The 20016-nt window shown below is 37.4% G+C and overlaps 1 protein-coding gene across 2 annotated transcripts in view; it reads right to left on the bottom strand.

Annotated features, from left to right (window-relative positions):
• Positions 1-871: 871 nt before the first annotated feature.
• LOC141508661 (interferon-induced very large GTPase 1-like) overlaps positions 872-20016 on the bottom strand; it is a 67005-nt gene continuing 47860 nt past the window's right edge. For both annotated transcript variants that reach the window (XM_074217482.1, XM_074217481.1), the window contains exon 3: positions 872-8912. In XM_074217482.1, the coding sequence (XP_074073583.1) occupies positions 1618-8910 (7293 nt within the window). In that variant the 5' untranslated portion in view covers positions 8911-8912 and the 3' untranslated portion in view covers positions 872-1617. The remainder of the gene's footprint in view (positions 8913-20016) is intronic.

Raw genomic sequence — 20016 nt, 5'->3', positions numbered from 1 at the left:
GTGACTTTTATTTGATCACTGAATCACTATGACTATAATTTGCAGCAAGGCTCTTAATAGAAAAAAGAAACTTAACTGGACAATGAAGTAAGAATTTTGGTTATCAGGGGATCTAGTGGGAGCCAATGGTCTATAAAACTACATAAAATCTCATATATTTCTTGATCCACTGTGATTTATCATAGTAAAGTAATGTGATAAAAAATGACTGATCAATATTTAATATTTCACAATAATCCATTATTATATTCATGTATCATAATTAGTTTACCCATTACCCCATTGACATACTCTTTGTTTCTAGTTCCTTGATTCCATAAAAAAAGCTGGTATGATTTTTGTGTGTAAAAAAACAAACCTTCTATTTTTTTTCAAAGCAATGGGATTAAGTGACTTGCCCAAGGTCACACAGCTAGGTCATTATTAAGTGTCTGAGGCTGGATTTGAACTCGGTTCCTCTGACTACAGGGCCAGTGCTCTATCCATTGTACCACCTAATTGCCCCTTTTCTTTATTCTTTATGACTTCTCCAGGACTTAAGGCTCTCAATAGAATCACTGGATCAAAGGGTATGAACATTTTAGCCACTTCATTTGCATAACTTAAAATGGTTTTTCTGAATGGTTGTTTGTATATACAGTCACATCAACAAAGCTTTAGTGCAATGTGTCAAACTCAAGTAGAAAGGGAGACCAATAAACAATAAATATTGATCTGTATAAATGAATATTGACTTAGAGAACCACTTATTAACATTACCTCATTTTCATTTATTTTGTTAAATGTTTTCCAATTGTATCTTAATCTTTACTGATCTGCCTTTCCACAATCCCACCCACCAAAAATAAAATTTTTCTTATTCCTATTTTTTTGTCATCCTTCTAGCTAGCTAGCTGGATATTAATAAAATCATTTTGTTTTGATTCTTATTTCTCAAAGTAGTTGTTTTGAAGATTTTTTTATTATGTTAAGAGTTTACAATTTTTCTTTTGAACATTTTTGATATCCTTTCATCACAACCATTAGCACAAAATGGCCCTTTTTGTTTATATTTTTGTTAATTATCTATGCATTATATTCTTTTCAGAGATATTTGATGAAATTATTTTCCCATTTGACCCCTCTTATATTAGGCTAATTTTTCTTGTGTAAAATGTTTTTAATGTCATATAATCTGTTTTTAATATCTTTTTTAATATCTTTTCCAGTTCTTTTCTAATTTTCAAATAAAATATAACTTTTTATCATTGAGTTATATATCCATTTTTTACTTTCACTCATATTTCATCTTAAGTGGTACTTTAAACCTACTTTCTACGAAATTCATTTTGAGATTTTCCGAAACTTCTTGAAAATGAGAGTTCTTCCATAAAAAATTTATATTTCTGATTATTGAAAACTGTGAGATTAAGATCATGTTCTGTTTCTCTGTTGTTTAGTCTATCCCACTAAACCACATTTTATTTTTTAAACCAATGACAGCTTTAATGATTACTACATTATAATATATATCTGATACTGCTATGCCTTGAACATTCATGCTCTGAAAAATCATTTCTGAGAGAACAAATTATCAAAAGGCTCTACAGTCAGACTCCTTGGTATCACTGAGAAATATTATTTCTTTAGGTCATTCAGTACATCTTTCTTGGTGATTCTGAACCATGCATCAGGAATCTGACCTCTGCCCTTGAATCTGATATTGTAATGAGTTTCTATTTCCGACCTGAAGTGACAAACAAACCATTTCCAGTATGGCTGGGCAGATGTGTCTGGAGTGATGTTCCACGTGGCATATTCACCACCTGCGTGACGATAAGTCTTATATGGGATATGCCTATCATCATCAAGACGAAAATTAATATCACTTGCCACATAGCTAGTACAGAAATCAATTGCAAACTCATCAGTCTCGTGCCACTTGTGGCCACTGACAGCCTGAGAACGATGAAAAGGGACATTGTGGTCTTCACAATGATTTATGACTGTATTTGTACAAATTGCTTTGCAAAAAGGACATTGATTCCAGCAGCCACTGAGCTGATCAAAGAGCATGGCATTAATCTCAGGTACGATTTTCTCTATAAATGTACTATCACAAGCCTCTCCTTGGATTCTAGTATCCAGGTGTTCATTCATGGCTTCCTTGAGAAATTCAATGTCAGTTATCTCTTGGTGTTCAATGCTTCTTAAATCTCCTCTTGGAAGGGTCAAATGATACCCAAGGTGATTACACAATGTATCTAGCCACACAGACACAGAATTATGTTGGTCCTTAGCCACCAGGCTGGCTTCATGAATAGCAGAAAGGATGACTCTCTTAAAAAATTCCAAACTATTAATTAAAAATTTTGCTAATTTCTCATTTCCTTTATTTCTACAGTATGTTTTGATCTCTTTCTCAATATAATTGTTAAAAAACTGTTTTGGTGAGTGAATGTATTCCCAATAATTATCAAAGTTTTCTTCTGTAGCCAGAGAGATAAGAATGTGTTTCTCCAAATTGGATCGGTTTCCATTGAAGGCAGGGCAGTTAGCCCTGATCTCTCCAGCCAGATCAAGGGATATCTTTTTCAAGATGGCTATACGTAAGGAAGCAGTGAGCTTATTCCACAGGAAGTCAGCAAATGCTGTGATTGAAGTTGCACCTTGGCAGGAAATCCTAAAACTTGTAAAGAAATCCTCTCTCTTGTTTTCTAGATATGTGACAGGATCATGTGCTCTCTTGAATGCCATGTGCATTTCCTTAAAATTAGCTGCTGCTTTACGGCATAAATATAAGGACAAATCTATTTTATATTCATTTGTAAATGGGTGCCGTGCCTCACTGGAAGCAGAATCAATTTTCTTGTCTATCAATCGCAGTATTTCATGGAAGTAACTTATATCATAATCTGATCCCATTCTCAACTTCGATTCAATAGTTTCAGTGACCAATGAGATAATGTTTTGGGTGGTTTGCATTATGATCTTCTTATCACACTCTGCTATGGAGGGTGTGTAAACATTGAATTTCTTCTTCATTGTAACATGTTTCTTACAATCAATGGAAAATCCTTTACTTTTGGGATAAGCTCCAAGTTTGCTTGCTACATTATGCTCCTGTTTAAAATGTTCCAAAAAGATATCCTCCAAATCTGAATCAATGTTAGGGTCTTCAGCAGGAGGGGAATTTGAGGACACTTCATAGACCCACTTTGTCCAAAGTTGAAAGAATGTCTCTCTGAGCTCCTCCTCACTTAATTCATTACCCTTTAATGACAGAGCCACATCTCTGCTTCTTAACAACAGTTCTTTTTCATATTCTGATTTCTTTTTATGCAGTTTATCTTGACCTTTCCGGAAACTAAGTAAATCATTGGACTTTCTAATGCTTTCTGAAACAAGTGCCTCTCTAAGATTTTTCAGTTTGTTCTCAAAGTTTCCCTTCCACTGGATCAGGATTTCATTCTCTTGATCTTCCTCAAAATATCTTTGAAGCTCTTGCCTGATGGCTTCATATTTTTCTGCAATTTTAGCTTCAGTAGAACTTCTTTGGAGATCCTGAATTTCTCCATTTTGAATCTGGTTGGTCAGTTGGTTCTGCAAACCCAACATCAGACTTCGAAGGTTCCAGGTCCAGTTATTATACATTGTCTCAAGTTTGATCATAGCCATAACTTCCCTGGTATTCCTAAAGCTAAAGATGAAGTTTTCATTCACCAAGGCTTTCCACAGATCATGGATGCGAACTTTCACCTCAGACATCTTCAGAATGCTGCCTTTGGATTCTTTTTTGGCAGTCAAGAGAATTCTTCTTTTTAGTTCCTGGATGTCATGGCTATAAGTGGGATTGGGAGGAGCCATTGGAGGATCCCCTTCCCATAGATGAGCAAAGTAATAGACATGGGTACTTACATCAAACTGAATGACATCAGAGAAGCGACTAATATCCGAGTACTGTTCCTGTTTTGCAGCTGTGGCTGCCATTTCATCCAGTCTCTGCTGCAGTTGCCTTCTTCCTTCCATGTTTTGAACTTTGGCAGTGATTTCCCCCACATTCTGATGCACAAAAAGGCAACTTGGGGAAATGTTCACTTGTTTCATTCTCAGAAAGGCCTGCACAGCAATTTGCAAGATATCTTGTATTTCTGAAGGATTCTCTCCAAATATATTGATCAAGGTCAAGTTTCCAAGTCCAATAACAAAAGTTGCCAGCTCATTGTCCCAATTCTGTAATTTACTGGTGAGTTCTAATGCCCGGAGTCCTTCTGTATCAACCACAAGGACATAAGCAAAGCCCAGCTCTTCCCAGAGTGTCTCCTCCACCTTCAGCAACTGCATGTAAGCTCCTCTAGTGCATCGCCCTGCACTGACATTAAACTGCAGGCCAAACATAGCATTCAGCAGAGTTGATTTCCCTGTGCTTTGGAGGCCAAGAACAGAGAGAACAAAGAGCTTTTTGTCTCCAATTTTTACAATTAATCTGTCAAAAATAGCTGCCACCCACTTCAGGGGTACATAGCAAGCATCCCCATCCATCAGCTCAATGGGATACCCAGAAACCATTAGGTGAGCAGCAATTTGAGGAAGGGAAAAGAACACAGTGTCCACTTGAGACAAAGATTCTTCCAAAGCTTCATAGATCTGACCAAATTCTCTGAGGAGATGTTCAATACCCAATGAGGAATTTCTTATCTCCTTGGAGATCGCTTCTAATTCCATTTGGTGGATGTTGAAGGAGGCACTCTTTGAACCCTTTTGGTTTTCTGCCAGCAATAATGACCATAACTGGTTGTACCTCTTCTGGAGTTTTTCCAAATGATCTCTGGTTAAGTTGTTCATAAATGTACTCAGCCATTGGAGGAAGTACAGTTCAGTGCTGTTGTCTTTCTCTGAGTGAAACTGGAGGATTTCAAGCACAGATCGCATCAATTTGTTGAGAGGAAATGCCCTATTTAGCTGTGTTTGTCTTATTATTTGCTTCTCTTTCTCAATCTCACTCTTGTGCTGTTCAAGGCTGCGGTTCCCCTTCTCTTGCAGGTGATAAAGCTCCTTATCTTTCTTACACCATTTGTGCCAAAGTTCCCCTTGAAGAGGTAGTAAATTCTCCTTCATTTCAGACAATTTCATCTCTTTCATTAAGGCCATCAAAGCCTGTGCCTTTTCCTTAGCCTCCTGACACTCCTTCCTGTCCACATCTACAAGAAAGCCATGCTGACGAGCAACATTGGCACAGTCTTCCAGACTGAGAAAGGGACCTGAAGACTTCAACAAGCGTTTGATGACACTTGTGAGTTCATCCATTAATTCAGCCTCATTTCTATTCCTAATTCCAATCCTCACTTTCTGGCCAGAATCATTGCCCATAGTTTTGTCTTTGTCATCAAGTAAATAAACCAAAGGTTTTGCTGACTTCCACAGGTCCTGGATCATTTTGGTGGTCCTTTCACTTTTATCAGAAGCAGATACAAGAATCACTGTGACTGAAGCAATTTCTTGAAGAAATCTGAGCTGTTTCTCATAATCTTTGGCATCTCCGTGGAGATTAATGAAGGCAATACACCTTTCAAATCTATCCTCATCTCTCCCCCCAGGACAGAACCATGAGATTTCTACCATACCTCCCATTAAGAGGCAGGATTTGTTGCTGCCCCGGCAGTGACGGTGGAAAAAAGCATCATGTTTGTGCTTACTTAGAAGTGAGTTCAAGATTTGGGATTTGGAAGAAGAAGCAGAATTCACAACTCTTATAAAAGACACAATGGGAATGGGTACCTGGCACATGAGTTGGTTATTAAAATTAATGACTGTGTCTTCTCCTTCTGATTTCTCTACTTGTCTCCAGCTTCTCTTGATTTTGCTGAGAGACCAGAGGGGAAATTCTATTTGAGAAGAACAGGGATTTGGCACCACAAGGGGGAGAGCAAATTGACAAATGGAAAGTTTGTTTGAAATGTACTGTCTCATGAAATCATCTGCACAGTGAAATATCATCATCTGGGTGTCCATTGGATGAATGTGGGGCTGGCCTGTGGACAAGAGGAAAGAGAGTGAATTATTATCATCAAACAAATCAGTATAAAAGTCCGGAGTGTCATCCTCAAGACTTGTCGGAGTCATTGTCCCACTTGTCATTGTGTTTCCATCATCTTTACAGACCAAGTATCTCAGTCGGTAATCCAGCATCAATAGTTTCTGTAGGAAATAAAATGGCAACTGTTTCTCTGAGACTGGCTGACTGTCATGCACAGAGGCCTTGTAAATCAGATGGAAATCTGCCTGGCCCATCTTCCTTGGATAGTAATGCTGCAGACCAAGTCTCCTGGCTAAAGCCAGAACTTTGGAATTATTTATCACTTCAAGCTGTTTGTTGGTACTTGGTTCTGGTTCACATGGCTTTTTCTTTCTCAGAGAGAAATTTTCCAGTTCTTCTTTTACCTGGTCCATCTGTACACAGTTCACTGTAGCTTCATAATCTCCAATGATGAGAAAATTGAGGTCTTTTTCCAGAGTTTCCCAGTCATGATCAGGACTGGATTTTGAGAGAACATGAAGCACTTCTTTGGACCATGACTGCCCCATGTGAGATTGCATGAAATCCAAACGTTGTTTCTTTTCTTCTGCAGACACAGCAGTAGGTGCAAGAGTTACTGTGAGCCCTGTGAACAATAAGAATGCTTGAGCACTGTAGTCACATTCTTTTGTAAGGCACAGGTATTTTTTATGGGCTTCTTTCATTTCATGCAATAGGAAATTTAATTCTTCACATCCTAAGAGACAGTGGAAGGTTTGGTTTTCTTCTTTGTATCCTACAGCAGCTGCAATGGAAAGTAGCAAAAGGTGTGTGCCTAGCTTCTCTTTCTGATTCAGGACCTTTAAAAAGGAACTGAGAGATGAACTGATTTTATAAGTTACCTTTCTTTGAGCTTCTTCTATCATTTCTAAACACTCTGATTTGTGGTCTATTTCTATAAGCTCACCTTTTGCCTTTTCTAAGAGTTCAATGAAATCAGCAAACTCTGTGATACGGATATCTTGTTGCACCTTTGCTGAGTGGAAAATCCACTGCATAATTGAGTGACTCTGTGGGAAGTCTTTTACTTGATAAACATGAGGATACAGAAGGCTACGTAACTGGGCTTTAATGAATTTGGTTTCATGAACTGGTAGGTGCTTGCAAAAACTGACAGTATCCAACAAGAATTGCTGCAGAGCAGGATCTTTGAGACAGATATTAATCCAGGTGTTATTGTTCCTAGTTTTCTCACTGAGATTTTGCATGAAGTCCATCAGTTTCATCAATTTCTCTTCAGGCTCAGTGATTTCCCAGGATTTCACTTCTTCTATTAAAGACCTGGAATCCTCCACTGCACTCAGTATCTCCTCTCCATCCTCAGTCCTTGCACATCGGCCAGTCAGGTCTGTGTACATGTCTATGAGGCAATGAGTCACTTGAAGAGGATTCTGGAAATCTTGTCGATGATTAGACAGAATTATGTCCCAGACAGGCACTAGCTGATAACCTCGGTCAATGATAGACCAGGTCTGGTTACTGGACACAAGACCAGCTTTCCACTGTGGAAGAGAAACCACCTCTGGTGGTCCTCCTGTTTGGTACACAGACATTTTGAATCTTGCTTGCAAATTAGTGGAACTTCTAGTGTGAGAACTCTTTTGATACTGAGAGTGTAATGCATTTCCCATGCCTGGAGCTGTCACCCCAAAATCACTGTAACTACCTCCAATGTACGCATCGAGGGCCTCTGAGGCTTGTTGCTTCACTTCATGTATCTCCTCTGATCTGAAGCCCTCAGCTACAGCTTTCCACCAGAATATTCCTCCCAAGTGCAGTGGACCCTGGTTCACATGAGAGCCAAACCTTTGGAAAAATGCTTCACATCTGTACTTCATTAGTTGATGTGTTTCTTCATCATTGGAGTGACTCAGAATATCCTCCAGATGCTTTAACTCTTGCAAAGCTGACCTGGAAAGATGAAGCTGATCCCGTGCAAAGTAGCAGGAGGCCAGTGGGATATAGCTGAACTTGGTGGTACAACAATAAGTGTGCTCAGAGTGTGAGTTATGGAACTCTCTAGTGTCAGAAGATTTGGTATAACTGGTGCTGGCCTCTCCATTAAAATCCCAGCCTCCACCTTTAGCCAAGAAGCTAACACTGAAACCCAATTTCTCCATGCTTTGAATAAACACAGACTCCTCCTGAGAAGACAAAAACTCCTTTGTTTCCATCCTTGTTCCCTGTGCTGGGCTGAGCAGATAGAAGTCCTCTGGGAGACTGAGCAGTTCTTCTCTCTTCTCCAAAAGATCCTCAAGGTGGTTGGTTTGGTAAATCCCCTGCAAGGCGAGACCACCTGACACCCTTCTGAGGAGCTCCCTGTCAGGAAGAGTCTTCCTATAGGAAAGTGTGACCTTTATGAGACTGAGGTGACTTTTCATGTTTTCTATGACTTCTGTTAAGGGTTTCTCAGACACTGGCCAGTACTTGGGTGGGATCTCCATGGCTTGCCTCAGCTCCTCTTCTTTACTCCTCACAATCTCCTCCAAGCGGCTTTTGCCTGCTGCTTGCATCTCTCTCAGTTCCATCAAGGCTGATTGGGCCCTCTCTTGTCTCTCCTTCACTCTCACCCACTGTTTATCTTGCATCTCCTCTGAGCTCACGCTATTTGACAGCTGAAGGAGTTTCTCTAATGCCCTTTTCTCCCAAGAATATTTTGCCTGGGATTGCAGTGTCAGGATTTCCTTCTTTTGTAGGTGTTGTAAAGCTTGGGAAGAGGTCACACCCAGGTGTCCCTGCAGCTTAGACATCCAATATGGAACATCCAGTCCCAATTCTCTCAATTTCTCTTCCAGGTCTCTGGTTCCTGAGTCTTCATGGTGTAATTCATTACCATTATCCTCTGGTGTAAACATGGCTACAAGAGAGTACAAAATATCACTTAGTCAAAACCTGCTTTTACTTTGGGAACAATGAGGCATATGGCAATGTGGTGAGGGTATAAAATATAGAAGGCTCCACAGAAATATAGTCTCCCGCTCCAGAAGAATCACTGATTGTGCATGACATATGTGGAAGCCTGCTTATTTGAGTTTGTGGCATTTGGAGTCTGGCAAGACCACAAGCTATGTGGAGGATAAAGCTAAGGACAAGAATGTGAAATTCTTTCTATAAATCAAATGGCTCAATTCTCTCTCTCCCCATCAAGAATAGCAAACACCCCTCATTTCTGTGAAGGAAAAAAATCTCTGCTTCTAATTCTGATAGCCTTCTGTGTCTGCTCCTTACAATAAGTTCATCTTCATCTGATTTGGAAAATTGATATTCAGACAAAGTATTAAAAAAAATAAACTCCTTAGCCTGGATTTTAGACTTTACATGATCTGCACCCAGCATATCTTTCTAAAGTTATTTGACACTAGTACACTTTCGTTATTCTAGTTTCACTAAAATTTGTATACAGACTATTCCCTGATCTCATGTAATTCAAGGGACATAAATGAAATGATCTCCCTCTTTATTTCTGACTTTTTAAATCCTTTCTTCAGAGTGTTGTTTTAATTAATATCTCCTCAATGATGTCTTCCTCATAATCCCATTTAAAGTGTTTTTTACCTCTTTAAGATTTCTTACAATACTCGTAATAGACTCCTGTTTTCCTCCAACATACCAATATCTCATATTATTTGTTGAATTATTCACAATTAAAAATAAGCTTGTGAGACTACATAATATTTAATCAATACTTGTAGAATTTAATTTAATTTACTTTAAAGTCTACCTCATTGCTACCCACTTAGAACTACTTTTAGAAAAAGAGTCTTCTCATCCAGTGTTCCAAGCTCTTCTGATTTCTAATTTCTGTTCAGCAGAATAGCAAAATAGCATTCTCTTGTACTTTCTATAATACTGGTTCCTTAAAGTTAATCAAACTATAATATTCCTAATGCCTCATTATGAACTGTAATCCCTATTCAGATAAGATTACCTTTTGCCAGATTCATCCCAATTTGGTGTCCGCCTCTCCAAAGTCCTTCTCTTTTGCTCCTAATATCATTACTGATAAACTCCCTCCCAATCCTTGTTTTAACCAAAATTCTTTCTTACTAATCACTAGTGATTTATTTGGCAAGGCTAATTCCCACACACATCTCTTTGGCAAGTTATAATACCTTATTGGCCAGAAATACAGTGTCTTCTCGGAAAAGCTTAATTTCCATGTTTGCAAGAAATTGGAAAGAATGTGAGAGAATTAGATCTCAGATGAAGGGAAGCTTGCTAGCAATAGAATGTGGTTCTGGATGGTTAGACAGAAAAGAAAAGCCCAACAAGATAAATACATGGAGGGGTAGGGATCAAGTTAATGGAAATAAGTTATGAAGGAGGGATAGCATTATAAGGTAGATTTTATTTTAGCATCATTGAACTCTGAACCAATTTTTAAAGGATGAAGAGATTTATCAGCTATGGAAGAGTAGATTTTCTGATCATTACCAATAGACAAAAGAGTTGTATTCAGGACCCCACCTCTTAGGTAGAAGATCTGAAAATTAAAATCTGAAACTCTATATCTAAGATGATCCTGTTAATTGGTGGGAAAGGAAGAAATTTAAGTGATTGATTTGTGGCTTCTATTCTTTCCTGGAAGGCCAATTGACCTGGTAATCAAAGATCTGGTGTCTTGACCTTCATTTGTTATGGGGTGATTGGATTACATATACACCCACATCACCATGGACAGGTCTGCATGAAGGTCCCAAGTGGGATGTTTAAATCAATAATAATAATAATTATTATTATTATTATTATTAAAGAAGGCAAAAACAATAGGAAATAAAAAGGTTGAGTTTTTTGCTTGTTTTGAGAGAAGGGAAGAGGTAAAAAAGGAAGTGTTAAAAAGAAAGAAAAATAAAGGGAGATATGGTTGATAGATTGGATAGTATCAGGAGGTTAGACTAAAAGGGGCATATAACTCATATGAGAGTAAATGTTATAAAGAAGGGCAGAAAACAAAGTGAAGATGACAAGTGATTTTCATGCCTTTTCTTCAATACATCCAGTAACCATTGAGAGAAACATTTTAGATAACTCATTCCATTTTCAAACATCCACAATGGTTAGGAAGTTATTTCCTACAATGTGCTTTTCACTAATATTAGCACAGTGGAGTTAGGTAGTGCAGTAGATCAGGAAAACTTCTCTTCCTGAATTTATATATAACTTCATATATGTACTAGCTGGGTGATTCTGGGCAAGTCACTCAACCTTCTTTGCCTCATCTGTAAAAGGAAATGAAGAAGGGAATGGGAAACTACTGTAGTATCTTACCAGAAAAAAAAACAGAGTCATTAAGAGTCGGATGTAACTGAAAATGACTGAACAAAATATTTGCACTTTGATCTTTCTTCTTCACTCAGAGAGGAATAGTGAGAGAAAACTCCACAGAATCAATACTGCATAACACAAGAAAGAAGAGAATATGAAAAAGATGATCAATAATGTTATGTATGACAGAAGTTAGAGAGTGTAAAGATTAAGAAGAGATCTTTTAAATATATGAATTATGTGATCATTAAAGTAATTTCTACAGAGCGGAACCTGAACAGTTAGTAAAATGGTAATGAAATGAAGACAGCAAGTAAAGAGATGCTGCTGCTTATAAAAGCTGTAAAGAGAAAGGTAGAAGAATACACCAGTAGTTAAAGGAGGAATAAGGACCACTAAAAGTTGGCTCTAGAGAGATGGAGCCAAGATAAAGAAGTAGAGAGAGCTCCAGCTGAAGTTTCCCAACATTCATTTGCAAACAATTTTAAGATAGTGCATTAAATCAAATTCTGCAGTGATACAGCTGACAAAAGTTTGGGGTAAAATATTTTTCTAGTTCAAAATAACTTAAGAGATTAAATGGAAATGTCTGTAATACAGTTGGAGATTAGCACAAATCACAGTATGGAGTGTTAGACAACCTGTCAGAAAGAGATTATAAGGGATTCATAAACAGACCCTAGGATGTACTTGGTTGTCCTTGACAATTCCATTGATCATTATTCAGTTCCAGGTGACAGTATCAGGATATAGAGAAGTCCATGCAGTCATAACTGCAGAGGTCTTCCAGAGCACAGAGAGAGCAAAGGCACTAATTACCTAATATAGTTCAAGGACTAAGAAAGAACAGGGCAGCTAGGTGCTGCAGCAGAAAGTTCAATGGTCCTAAAGTCAGGAGAATCTGAGTTCAAATCCAGCCTCAAATATTTGAATCTTACTAGCTATGTGATCTTCGGGAAGGCAATTAACCCTGATTGCCTCATAAAAAAGGAGTACTAGCCAATGACAAGAAGGGAAGGATCTTCTCTGTATAAGGACCAAAACACAGACCTGAGACCAGGAATCACACTTCTCCCTAGGTCAAACATCTTGATTGTACTAAAAACTTAAAAGACCCCCAGAATTATCTGTGAATACAAGCCTGAACCTTGGAATGCTGACCACAACCTCCCACCAGGGATGATGAGAACTCAACCCCAATACAAACTTAAAAGTTTAGAAATAATGTGAAAAAATAAGCAATCAACAAACCTTTTGAACCTATTGAACAAAGTCACAAAGGTGACAGGGATGTTAAAGATACAAACTCAAAAGAAGACAATGACATGAAAAACATCTACAAGAAAAGCCTCAAAGGAAAAATACAGATCATAAGTCCAGCAACAATTCCTAGAAGAAATAGATATAAAGAGAAAAAGCAATACAAGAAAATTATAAAAAGCAAAATAACAGATTGGTAAAAAAAAAGCACAAAAATCTGAAAAAAAGTACCCTTAAAAAATTAAATTGCCCAGATGAAAGAAGTGGAATAAAAGTTCAATGAAGAAAAGAATTCCTTAAAAACTATAATTGGAAAGTGGAATCTAAATATTCTATGAGACTTCAAGAAACAAAAAACCAAAGTCCAAAGAATGTTTTAAAAAAAGAAAAAAACAATGTCATCAGACAAATTACCAACCTAGAAAAGATTGAGATGAGATAATTTAAGCATTACTGGGCTTTCCAAATACATTATCAAATAAAGAGTATAGACAACATATTTCAAGAAATTATAAAGGAAATCTACCAAAATACTCAAGAAAAAGAAGGTAAAATGAAATTGAAAGAATCCACTGATGACCACCTGAAAGAAATTCCAAAGCAAAAGATCCAAGTAATATTAAAACCAAATTTCAGAGCTCTCTGGCCAAGGGGAAAAAATACTTCAGGCATCCAGAAAGAAACCATTCAAGCATTGTGGAACCACAGTGCTTCACAAAAGATTTAGTAGTTACCAAAATAAAGGATCAGAAAATTTGAAATATGATATTCCAGAAGGCAAAGGAGCTGGAAATATAACCAAGAATATCCTATCCAACAAAATTGACCATAATCCTTCAATGGGGGAAAAATCAATATTAAATGACACAGAGTGACACAGAGGAATCTAAAGCATTCTAGATTAAAAGACCCAAATTAAAATGGAATATGTGATTTACAAACAAAAGACTCAAGAGAAACATTAAAAAGTAAACATGAGTGATGCAAAGTCAAGATGGCAGCATGAGGGCAGGAATTCCCAGAAACTCTTTCCCCCAAAGCTCCAAAGGTCTATAGTTCTAACCAAACTTTAGAGGGGGAAGAACCCACAGAAAGACTGAGTGAAACTATTTCCCAGTCCAAGACAACTTGGAAGATTCTCAGGAAAAGTCTACTCCACTGGGACCAGTGTTGGAAAAAGCCACAGCACAGCCAGACTGCAGTCACACTGCATCGGAGGAAACTAGCTCTAACCTTCCAGGAACAACCCACAGATGCTGCCTGGGTCCCAGGGGGCTCCTGGTTCTGTGATAGTTGGAGTGGTTCCCAGACCTCTTGGCCCAGGAATTGCAGGGGATTGTTTGGAGAACTGGCAGGAGAACTGCCACACTGGAGTGAGCACAGAGTCCAGACCAGGACTAGCCTCAAGGTAGCCCAGAACCTATGAAGCCACCCAACAACTGCTTCCAGATTGCTCAGCCAAGAACAGAAAGGGATGGGGAGAAACTGCAGAGGTCTCCTTGCTATCCCTGGAGCAGAATTCTGCTGCTTTGCACATACTCAGATCCAGGTCAAAGCCTGGGCCTCCATACTACTGCAGAAGAGAAGGGACCCTTCTCACAGCATCAGGGCAGAGAGGAGTAATTGTGGTCATCCAAAGACTAGAACACAGGCCAGGAGAGCAGTCAGACCCTCCATAAGACCTTGAAGGAATTAAGGTGGAAGGGTTGGTGTACCAAAAGCCCCCAACAGCTGAGGAAATGAGTTAACAAGAGGAAAAGAAGAATATGATCATATAAAATTACTTTGGTCCCATGGAGGATCAAAATATACACTCGGGGGCAGTTGGGTGACACAGTGGATAGAGCACTGGCCTTGGAGTCAGGAGGACCTGAGTTCAAATCTGACCTCAGACACATAATAATTACCTAGATGTGTGGACTTGGGCAAGTCACTTAACCCTATTGCCTTGCCAAAAAACCAAACAAATAAAAAAGAAAATATATACTCAGAAGATGAAGTCAAGCTTCTGTATTAAAAGCCTCCAAGAGAAATAGAAATTGGCCTCAGGATATGGAAGAGCTTTAAAAAGACTTTGAAAAGCAAGTAAGGGAAATAAAGGGAAAATGAGGAAGAGAAATGAGAGTACTGCAGGAAAATCAGGAAAATCAAGTTAGCAGCTTGATGAAGAAGATACAAAAAATACTCAGGAAAATAACATGTTAAAAACCAGTTTAGGTCAAATGGAAAAAGTAATTCAAAAGGCAAATTAGAAGAATAACTTAAAAAGCATAATTGGCTAGTTGGAGAAGGAGATGAAAAAAGTTCTCTGAATAAAATAACCCCTTCAAATGTAGAATGGAGCTAAAGGAAGCTAATGACTTTGCAAGAAATCAAGAAAAAGAAAACAAAACCAAAAGAATCAAAAACTAGAAGAAAATATGAAATATCTAATTGGAAAAACAACTGATCTGGAAAACAGATCCAGAAGAGATAATTTAAAAATTATTAGGTTACCTGAAAGTCATGACCAGGAAAGAGCCTAGACTTAATTTTTTTCAAAAAATAATCCAGCAAAATTGCCCTGAGATCCTAGAAGCAGAGGATATAATAGAAACTGAAGGCCTCAATCAATTACCTCCTAAAAGAGATACCTCCCCTGCCCCAAATATTCCCAGGAATACTGTAGCCAAAATTCCAAAACTCCCAAGTCAAAAAGAAAATATTACAAGCAGTCAGAAATGAACAATTCAAATATTATGGAGCTACAGTCAGGATTACACAGGATTTGGCATGTCTATTGATCCCTTAATATGATATCCCAGAAGGCACAAGAGCTTGGATTACAATGAGAATCAACTACCTAGCAAAACTGAACATCTTCTTTCAGGGGAAAATATGAAAATTCAATAAAATAACAGACTTTCAAACTTTTCTATTGAAATGACCAGAGCTGAACAGAAAGTTTGATCTCCAAGTACAGGACTCAGGTGAAGCACAGAGAAGGTGAACGGGAAGTACTAATTATGAAGGATTCAATGATGTTGAATTGCATGTACTCATGCATGGGAAGAAGATAACTCATATGAACCTTCTCAGTTATAGGAACAATTAGAAGGAACATATATAGACAAGTCACAGGAGGGAGCTGAATATAATGATATAAAAAGTATACAGGTGGAATCAATGAGTGATAAGTGAAAGTACTTGTAAAAAATGAAAGCAGAGGTAGAATGGGCTAAGATATTTCACATAAAAGAGTTAAGAAATAGTTTTTGCTATGGAGTGGAAGGGGGAAGGTGAGGGGGAATGAGTGAGCCTTCATTCTCATCAGAAATAACTCAGAGAGGAAACAGCATACAAACTCAATTGGGTATAGAAATTATCTTACCCTAGAGGAAAAATGAGAGGAAAGGGATGGAAGAGGGGGTAATGAGGGGAGTGGGAGGGGGGAAATGGGGATGAGTGGAAGGAGGAGTAGATAATAGAAGAGAGGGAAGATTGTGGGAGAGGGTAGTCAGATACAACACACTTCTGAAGAGGGATAGGGTGAAAGGAAAGCGAGAATAGAATAAATGGGAGTGGAGAAGAATAGAATGGAGGGTAATAAAGTTAACAATAGCAACAAAGGGAAAAAATAATTAAGAACCTTCTCTGATGGACATGATAAAGAATGCAGCCTATCTCAGAGATGAAGCCTATGGTATCTGAACACAGACTAAGGTAAACTTTTCTTTTCTCTCACTTTATTTTGCTTGAGGTTTCTCTATCTTTTGGGGGAGGAGGGGGGTTTACATTTACTTTCACAACAAGATTATTGTAATAATGTGAAATATTTATAATCATTATTTTTTAAAAAGTAAACATGAGTAGAAATAATAAGGAACTTAAAGCTAAAATGTCTACATTCCCAAATGAGGTGACTTTAGAATTTTATCATTACTGGGGCAACTAGAAGAAATCTACACAGACAGAGAACATGCGTATGAATTAATTATGTTGGGATGATCTCAAGAAAAGAATGGAATGGTGAGAACCAAGGTTACACTGGAAGAAAAACAAGAACAAAGAAGAATGATGAGACTTTTTCATGTTAAAGAGACATAATGGACTTCTGGCTAAGATGGCAGAGAGAAGATAGGCACTGTGCTACAGTCTCCTTATCTTCTCTCATATGTTACATGAAACAAACCTCTTAACAGAAATTTAATAAACAAAACACAGAAAAAGAAGCTAGGAGAAGAACAACTACCTCAAGGTCTGACTTTTGGGATTGTAGGTGGGCCGGGGCAGACAGTAGAGAACCTATGAGGGCAGTGTGAGAGCCAGACTAACCTAGGATCAGCCAGAGGCAGTGACTGTGGGAGCCACAGTCCAAGAGCCAACTGGGACACAGAGGGGCTGTGGGACTGACCACCTGGAGCACTCTGACAGGGCTGGATGGTAAGTTCCAGTGTGGAGAGCTGTGGGGTATGGCTGGATATTAATCCACTGGGCTCCTCTGGTCGGGAGGACCTCAGACTCCACACATTCATTTCAGCTGAACCCTCTTCCCTTGGAAAAGGACTTGAAAAGGTAAATGAAGGAAATTCTTCTCTTAAAAAAAAGAATGGAGTCTGTGAAAATTAATGACTTCATGGGACTACAAGAATCTGTTAAACAAAACTGAAAAACAAAAAAAAATAGAATAAAATGTAAAATAACTCATTGGCAAAACAACTGACCTAGAGAATAGAACTAGGAGAGACAACTTAAGAATCATTGGGCTCCCTGAAAATATGTAAGAGAAAAAAAAGCCTGGACTTAATATTACAGGATTTAGTGATGGAAAATTGCCCTGAAATTATGGAACCAGAGAGCAAAATAGTTGTTGAAAGAATACATCAATCTCCTCCAGAACAGAATCCCAAAATGAAAACACCAAAGAATATTGTGGCCAAATTCCAGAACTATCAGATAAAAGAGAAAATCCTGCAAGCAGCCAGAAAGAAACAATTTAGATACCAAGGAGCCACAATGAGGATTACACAGAACCTGGCTGCATCAACATTAAGGGATTGAAGGGCTTGGAATGCAATATTCTGAAAAGGGAGCTTGGAATGCAGCCAAGAATTCACTATCTGGCAAAACTGAACCTTCTCTTCCAAGAGAAAAGATGGACATTTAATGAAATAGGAAACTTCCAACTTTTCCTGATGAAAAGAGCAGAGCTTAATAGAAAATCTGAACTTCAAACAGGAGACTGAAGTGACACCTGAAAAGGTAAAAAGAAAGGGTAAAGAAAAAAAGAATTGCTATACAAAAAAGAGATGAAACTGACTATATCCCTACCTGGAGAAAGATTCTAATAACTCTCAAGAATTGTAACTCTATTAGAGAGAATATACTTAGCCAGAAATGATGGACACTCATAAATTTTCTGTGACTCAGATAGAATGATTTAAAAACAATAACTCCTTAAAAAGGGGCACAATAAAGAGGATGGAGGATATTTAATGGGGTAAATCACATTGTAACAGAGGGGAATAAGGGAGGAGATGAGAACTGTCTGAATCTTATTCTCATTAGATTTGGCTTAAAATTAACAAACATACATTCAGTTAAGAAACTTATCCTACTTTCAAGTATTAAAAGGGGGAAAGGGGAAGGAGTAGGAAAAAGGGGGGGAACTAATAGAAGGAAGTGAAGGAAGAAGGGGCAAAGGGAAAGGGGAAAGAGGGGAGAGGATTGGATATAAGGGGGAAAACACACTGAAGGTAGTGATATTCAGAAACAAAATACTAGGGAATACAGATAAAGAGAAAAAAATGGGGAAAATACAAACAGAGGAAGATAGCATGGAAATCAATAAACAGTTGGTAATTATAACTTTGAATGTGAATGGGATGAACTCTCCCTTAAAACATAAGCGAATAGCAGAGTGCATTAAAAACCAGAATCCTACAATATGCTACTTACAAGAAATTCTTTTGAAGCAGACAGATACATACAGATTAAAGGTAAAAGGTTGGAGCAAAATATATTTTTTCTTCAGCTGAAATGAAAAAAGCAGGGGTAGCAAACTTTATCTCAGACAAAACAGCTGCAAAAATTGATCTCATTAAAAGAGATAAGGAAGGAAAATATATCCTCCTAAAAGGTACCATAGACAATACAGTAATTTCATTACTAAATATGTATGCACCAAATGGTGTAGCACCCAAATTCTTAGAGGAGAAGTTGAAGAAGCTACAGGAAGACATAGTCAGCAAAACTCTACTGGTGGGAGAACTCAACCTCCTGCTCTCAGATTTAGATAAATCTAACCATAAAATAAATAAGAAGGAAGTTAAGGAGATAAATAGATTGTTAGAAAACCTAGACATGATAGAACTGTGGAGGAAATTGAATGGAGATAGAAAGGAATATACTTTCTTTTCTGCAGTACAAAAATTGACCATGTACTAGGGCATAAAAATATAATAATCAACTGCAGAAAGGCAGAAATAGTGAATACATCTTTCTCAGATGACAATGTAATAAAAATCACATGCAATATTGGGACAGGGAGATATAGACCCAAAACTAATTGGAAACTAAATAATCTCAGTTTAAAGAATGATTGAGTCAAACAAAAAATTATAGAAAGATTTAATTATTTAATCATAGATCATGACAATACTGAAACAACATACCAAAACTTATGGGATACAGCCAAGGCAGCTGTCAGTGGATATATTATATCTTTAAATGCTTACATGAATAAATTAGAGAAAGAGAAAATCAATGAATTAAACATGCAACTAAAAAAATTAGAGAAATAACAAAGCGAAAACCCCCAATTAAGTATCAAATTAGAAATTCTAAAAATTAAAGGAGAAATTAATAAAATCTAAAACAAGAAAACTATTGAATGAATAAAGAAAACCAAGAGTTGGTTTTCTGAAAAGACCAATAAAATTGATAAACCTCTGGTTAATTTGATTAAAAAAAAGGAAGAAAACCAAATTGATAGTATCATAAAAGAATTATTTTGCCCAACTCTATGTCAATAAATTTGACAATCTAAATGAAATGGATGAATATCTACAAAAACTAAGTTGCCCAAGTTAAATGAAGAGGGAATTAAATACATAAATAACCCTGACTCAGAAAAAGAAATTCAACAAGCCATTATTGAGCTCCCTAAGAAAAAATCTCCAAGGCCAGATGGATTCACAAGTGAATTCTATCAGACATTTAAGGAATAATTGGTTCTAATTATATATAAACTCTTTGGAAAAATAGGTGAAGATGAAACTCTGCCTAACTCTTTTTATGATACCAATATGATGCTAATACCTAAACCAGGAAGAGTTAAAACAGGGAAGGAAAATTATAGACCTATCTCCCTGATGAACATACATGCAAAAATCTTAAATAAAATCTTAGCAAAACGATTACAACAAGTTATCCCTAATATAATACATTATAACCAA

This window comes from Macrotis lagotis, chromosome 1, assembly GCF_037893015.1.
Source record: "Macrotis lagotis isolate mMagLag1 chromosome 1, bilby.v1.9.chrom.fasta, whole genome shotgun sequence".
In the NCBI taxonomy this organism is placed as follows: domain Eukaryota; kingdom Metazoa; phylum Chordata; class Mammalia; order Peramelemorphia; family Peramelidae; genus Macrotis; species Macrotis lagotis.
Note: the sequence above shows the minus strand (reverse complement) of the source record. Positions and strands in the feature narration are given on the sequence as shown.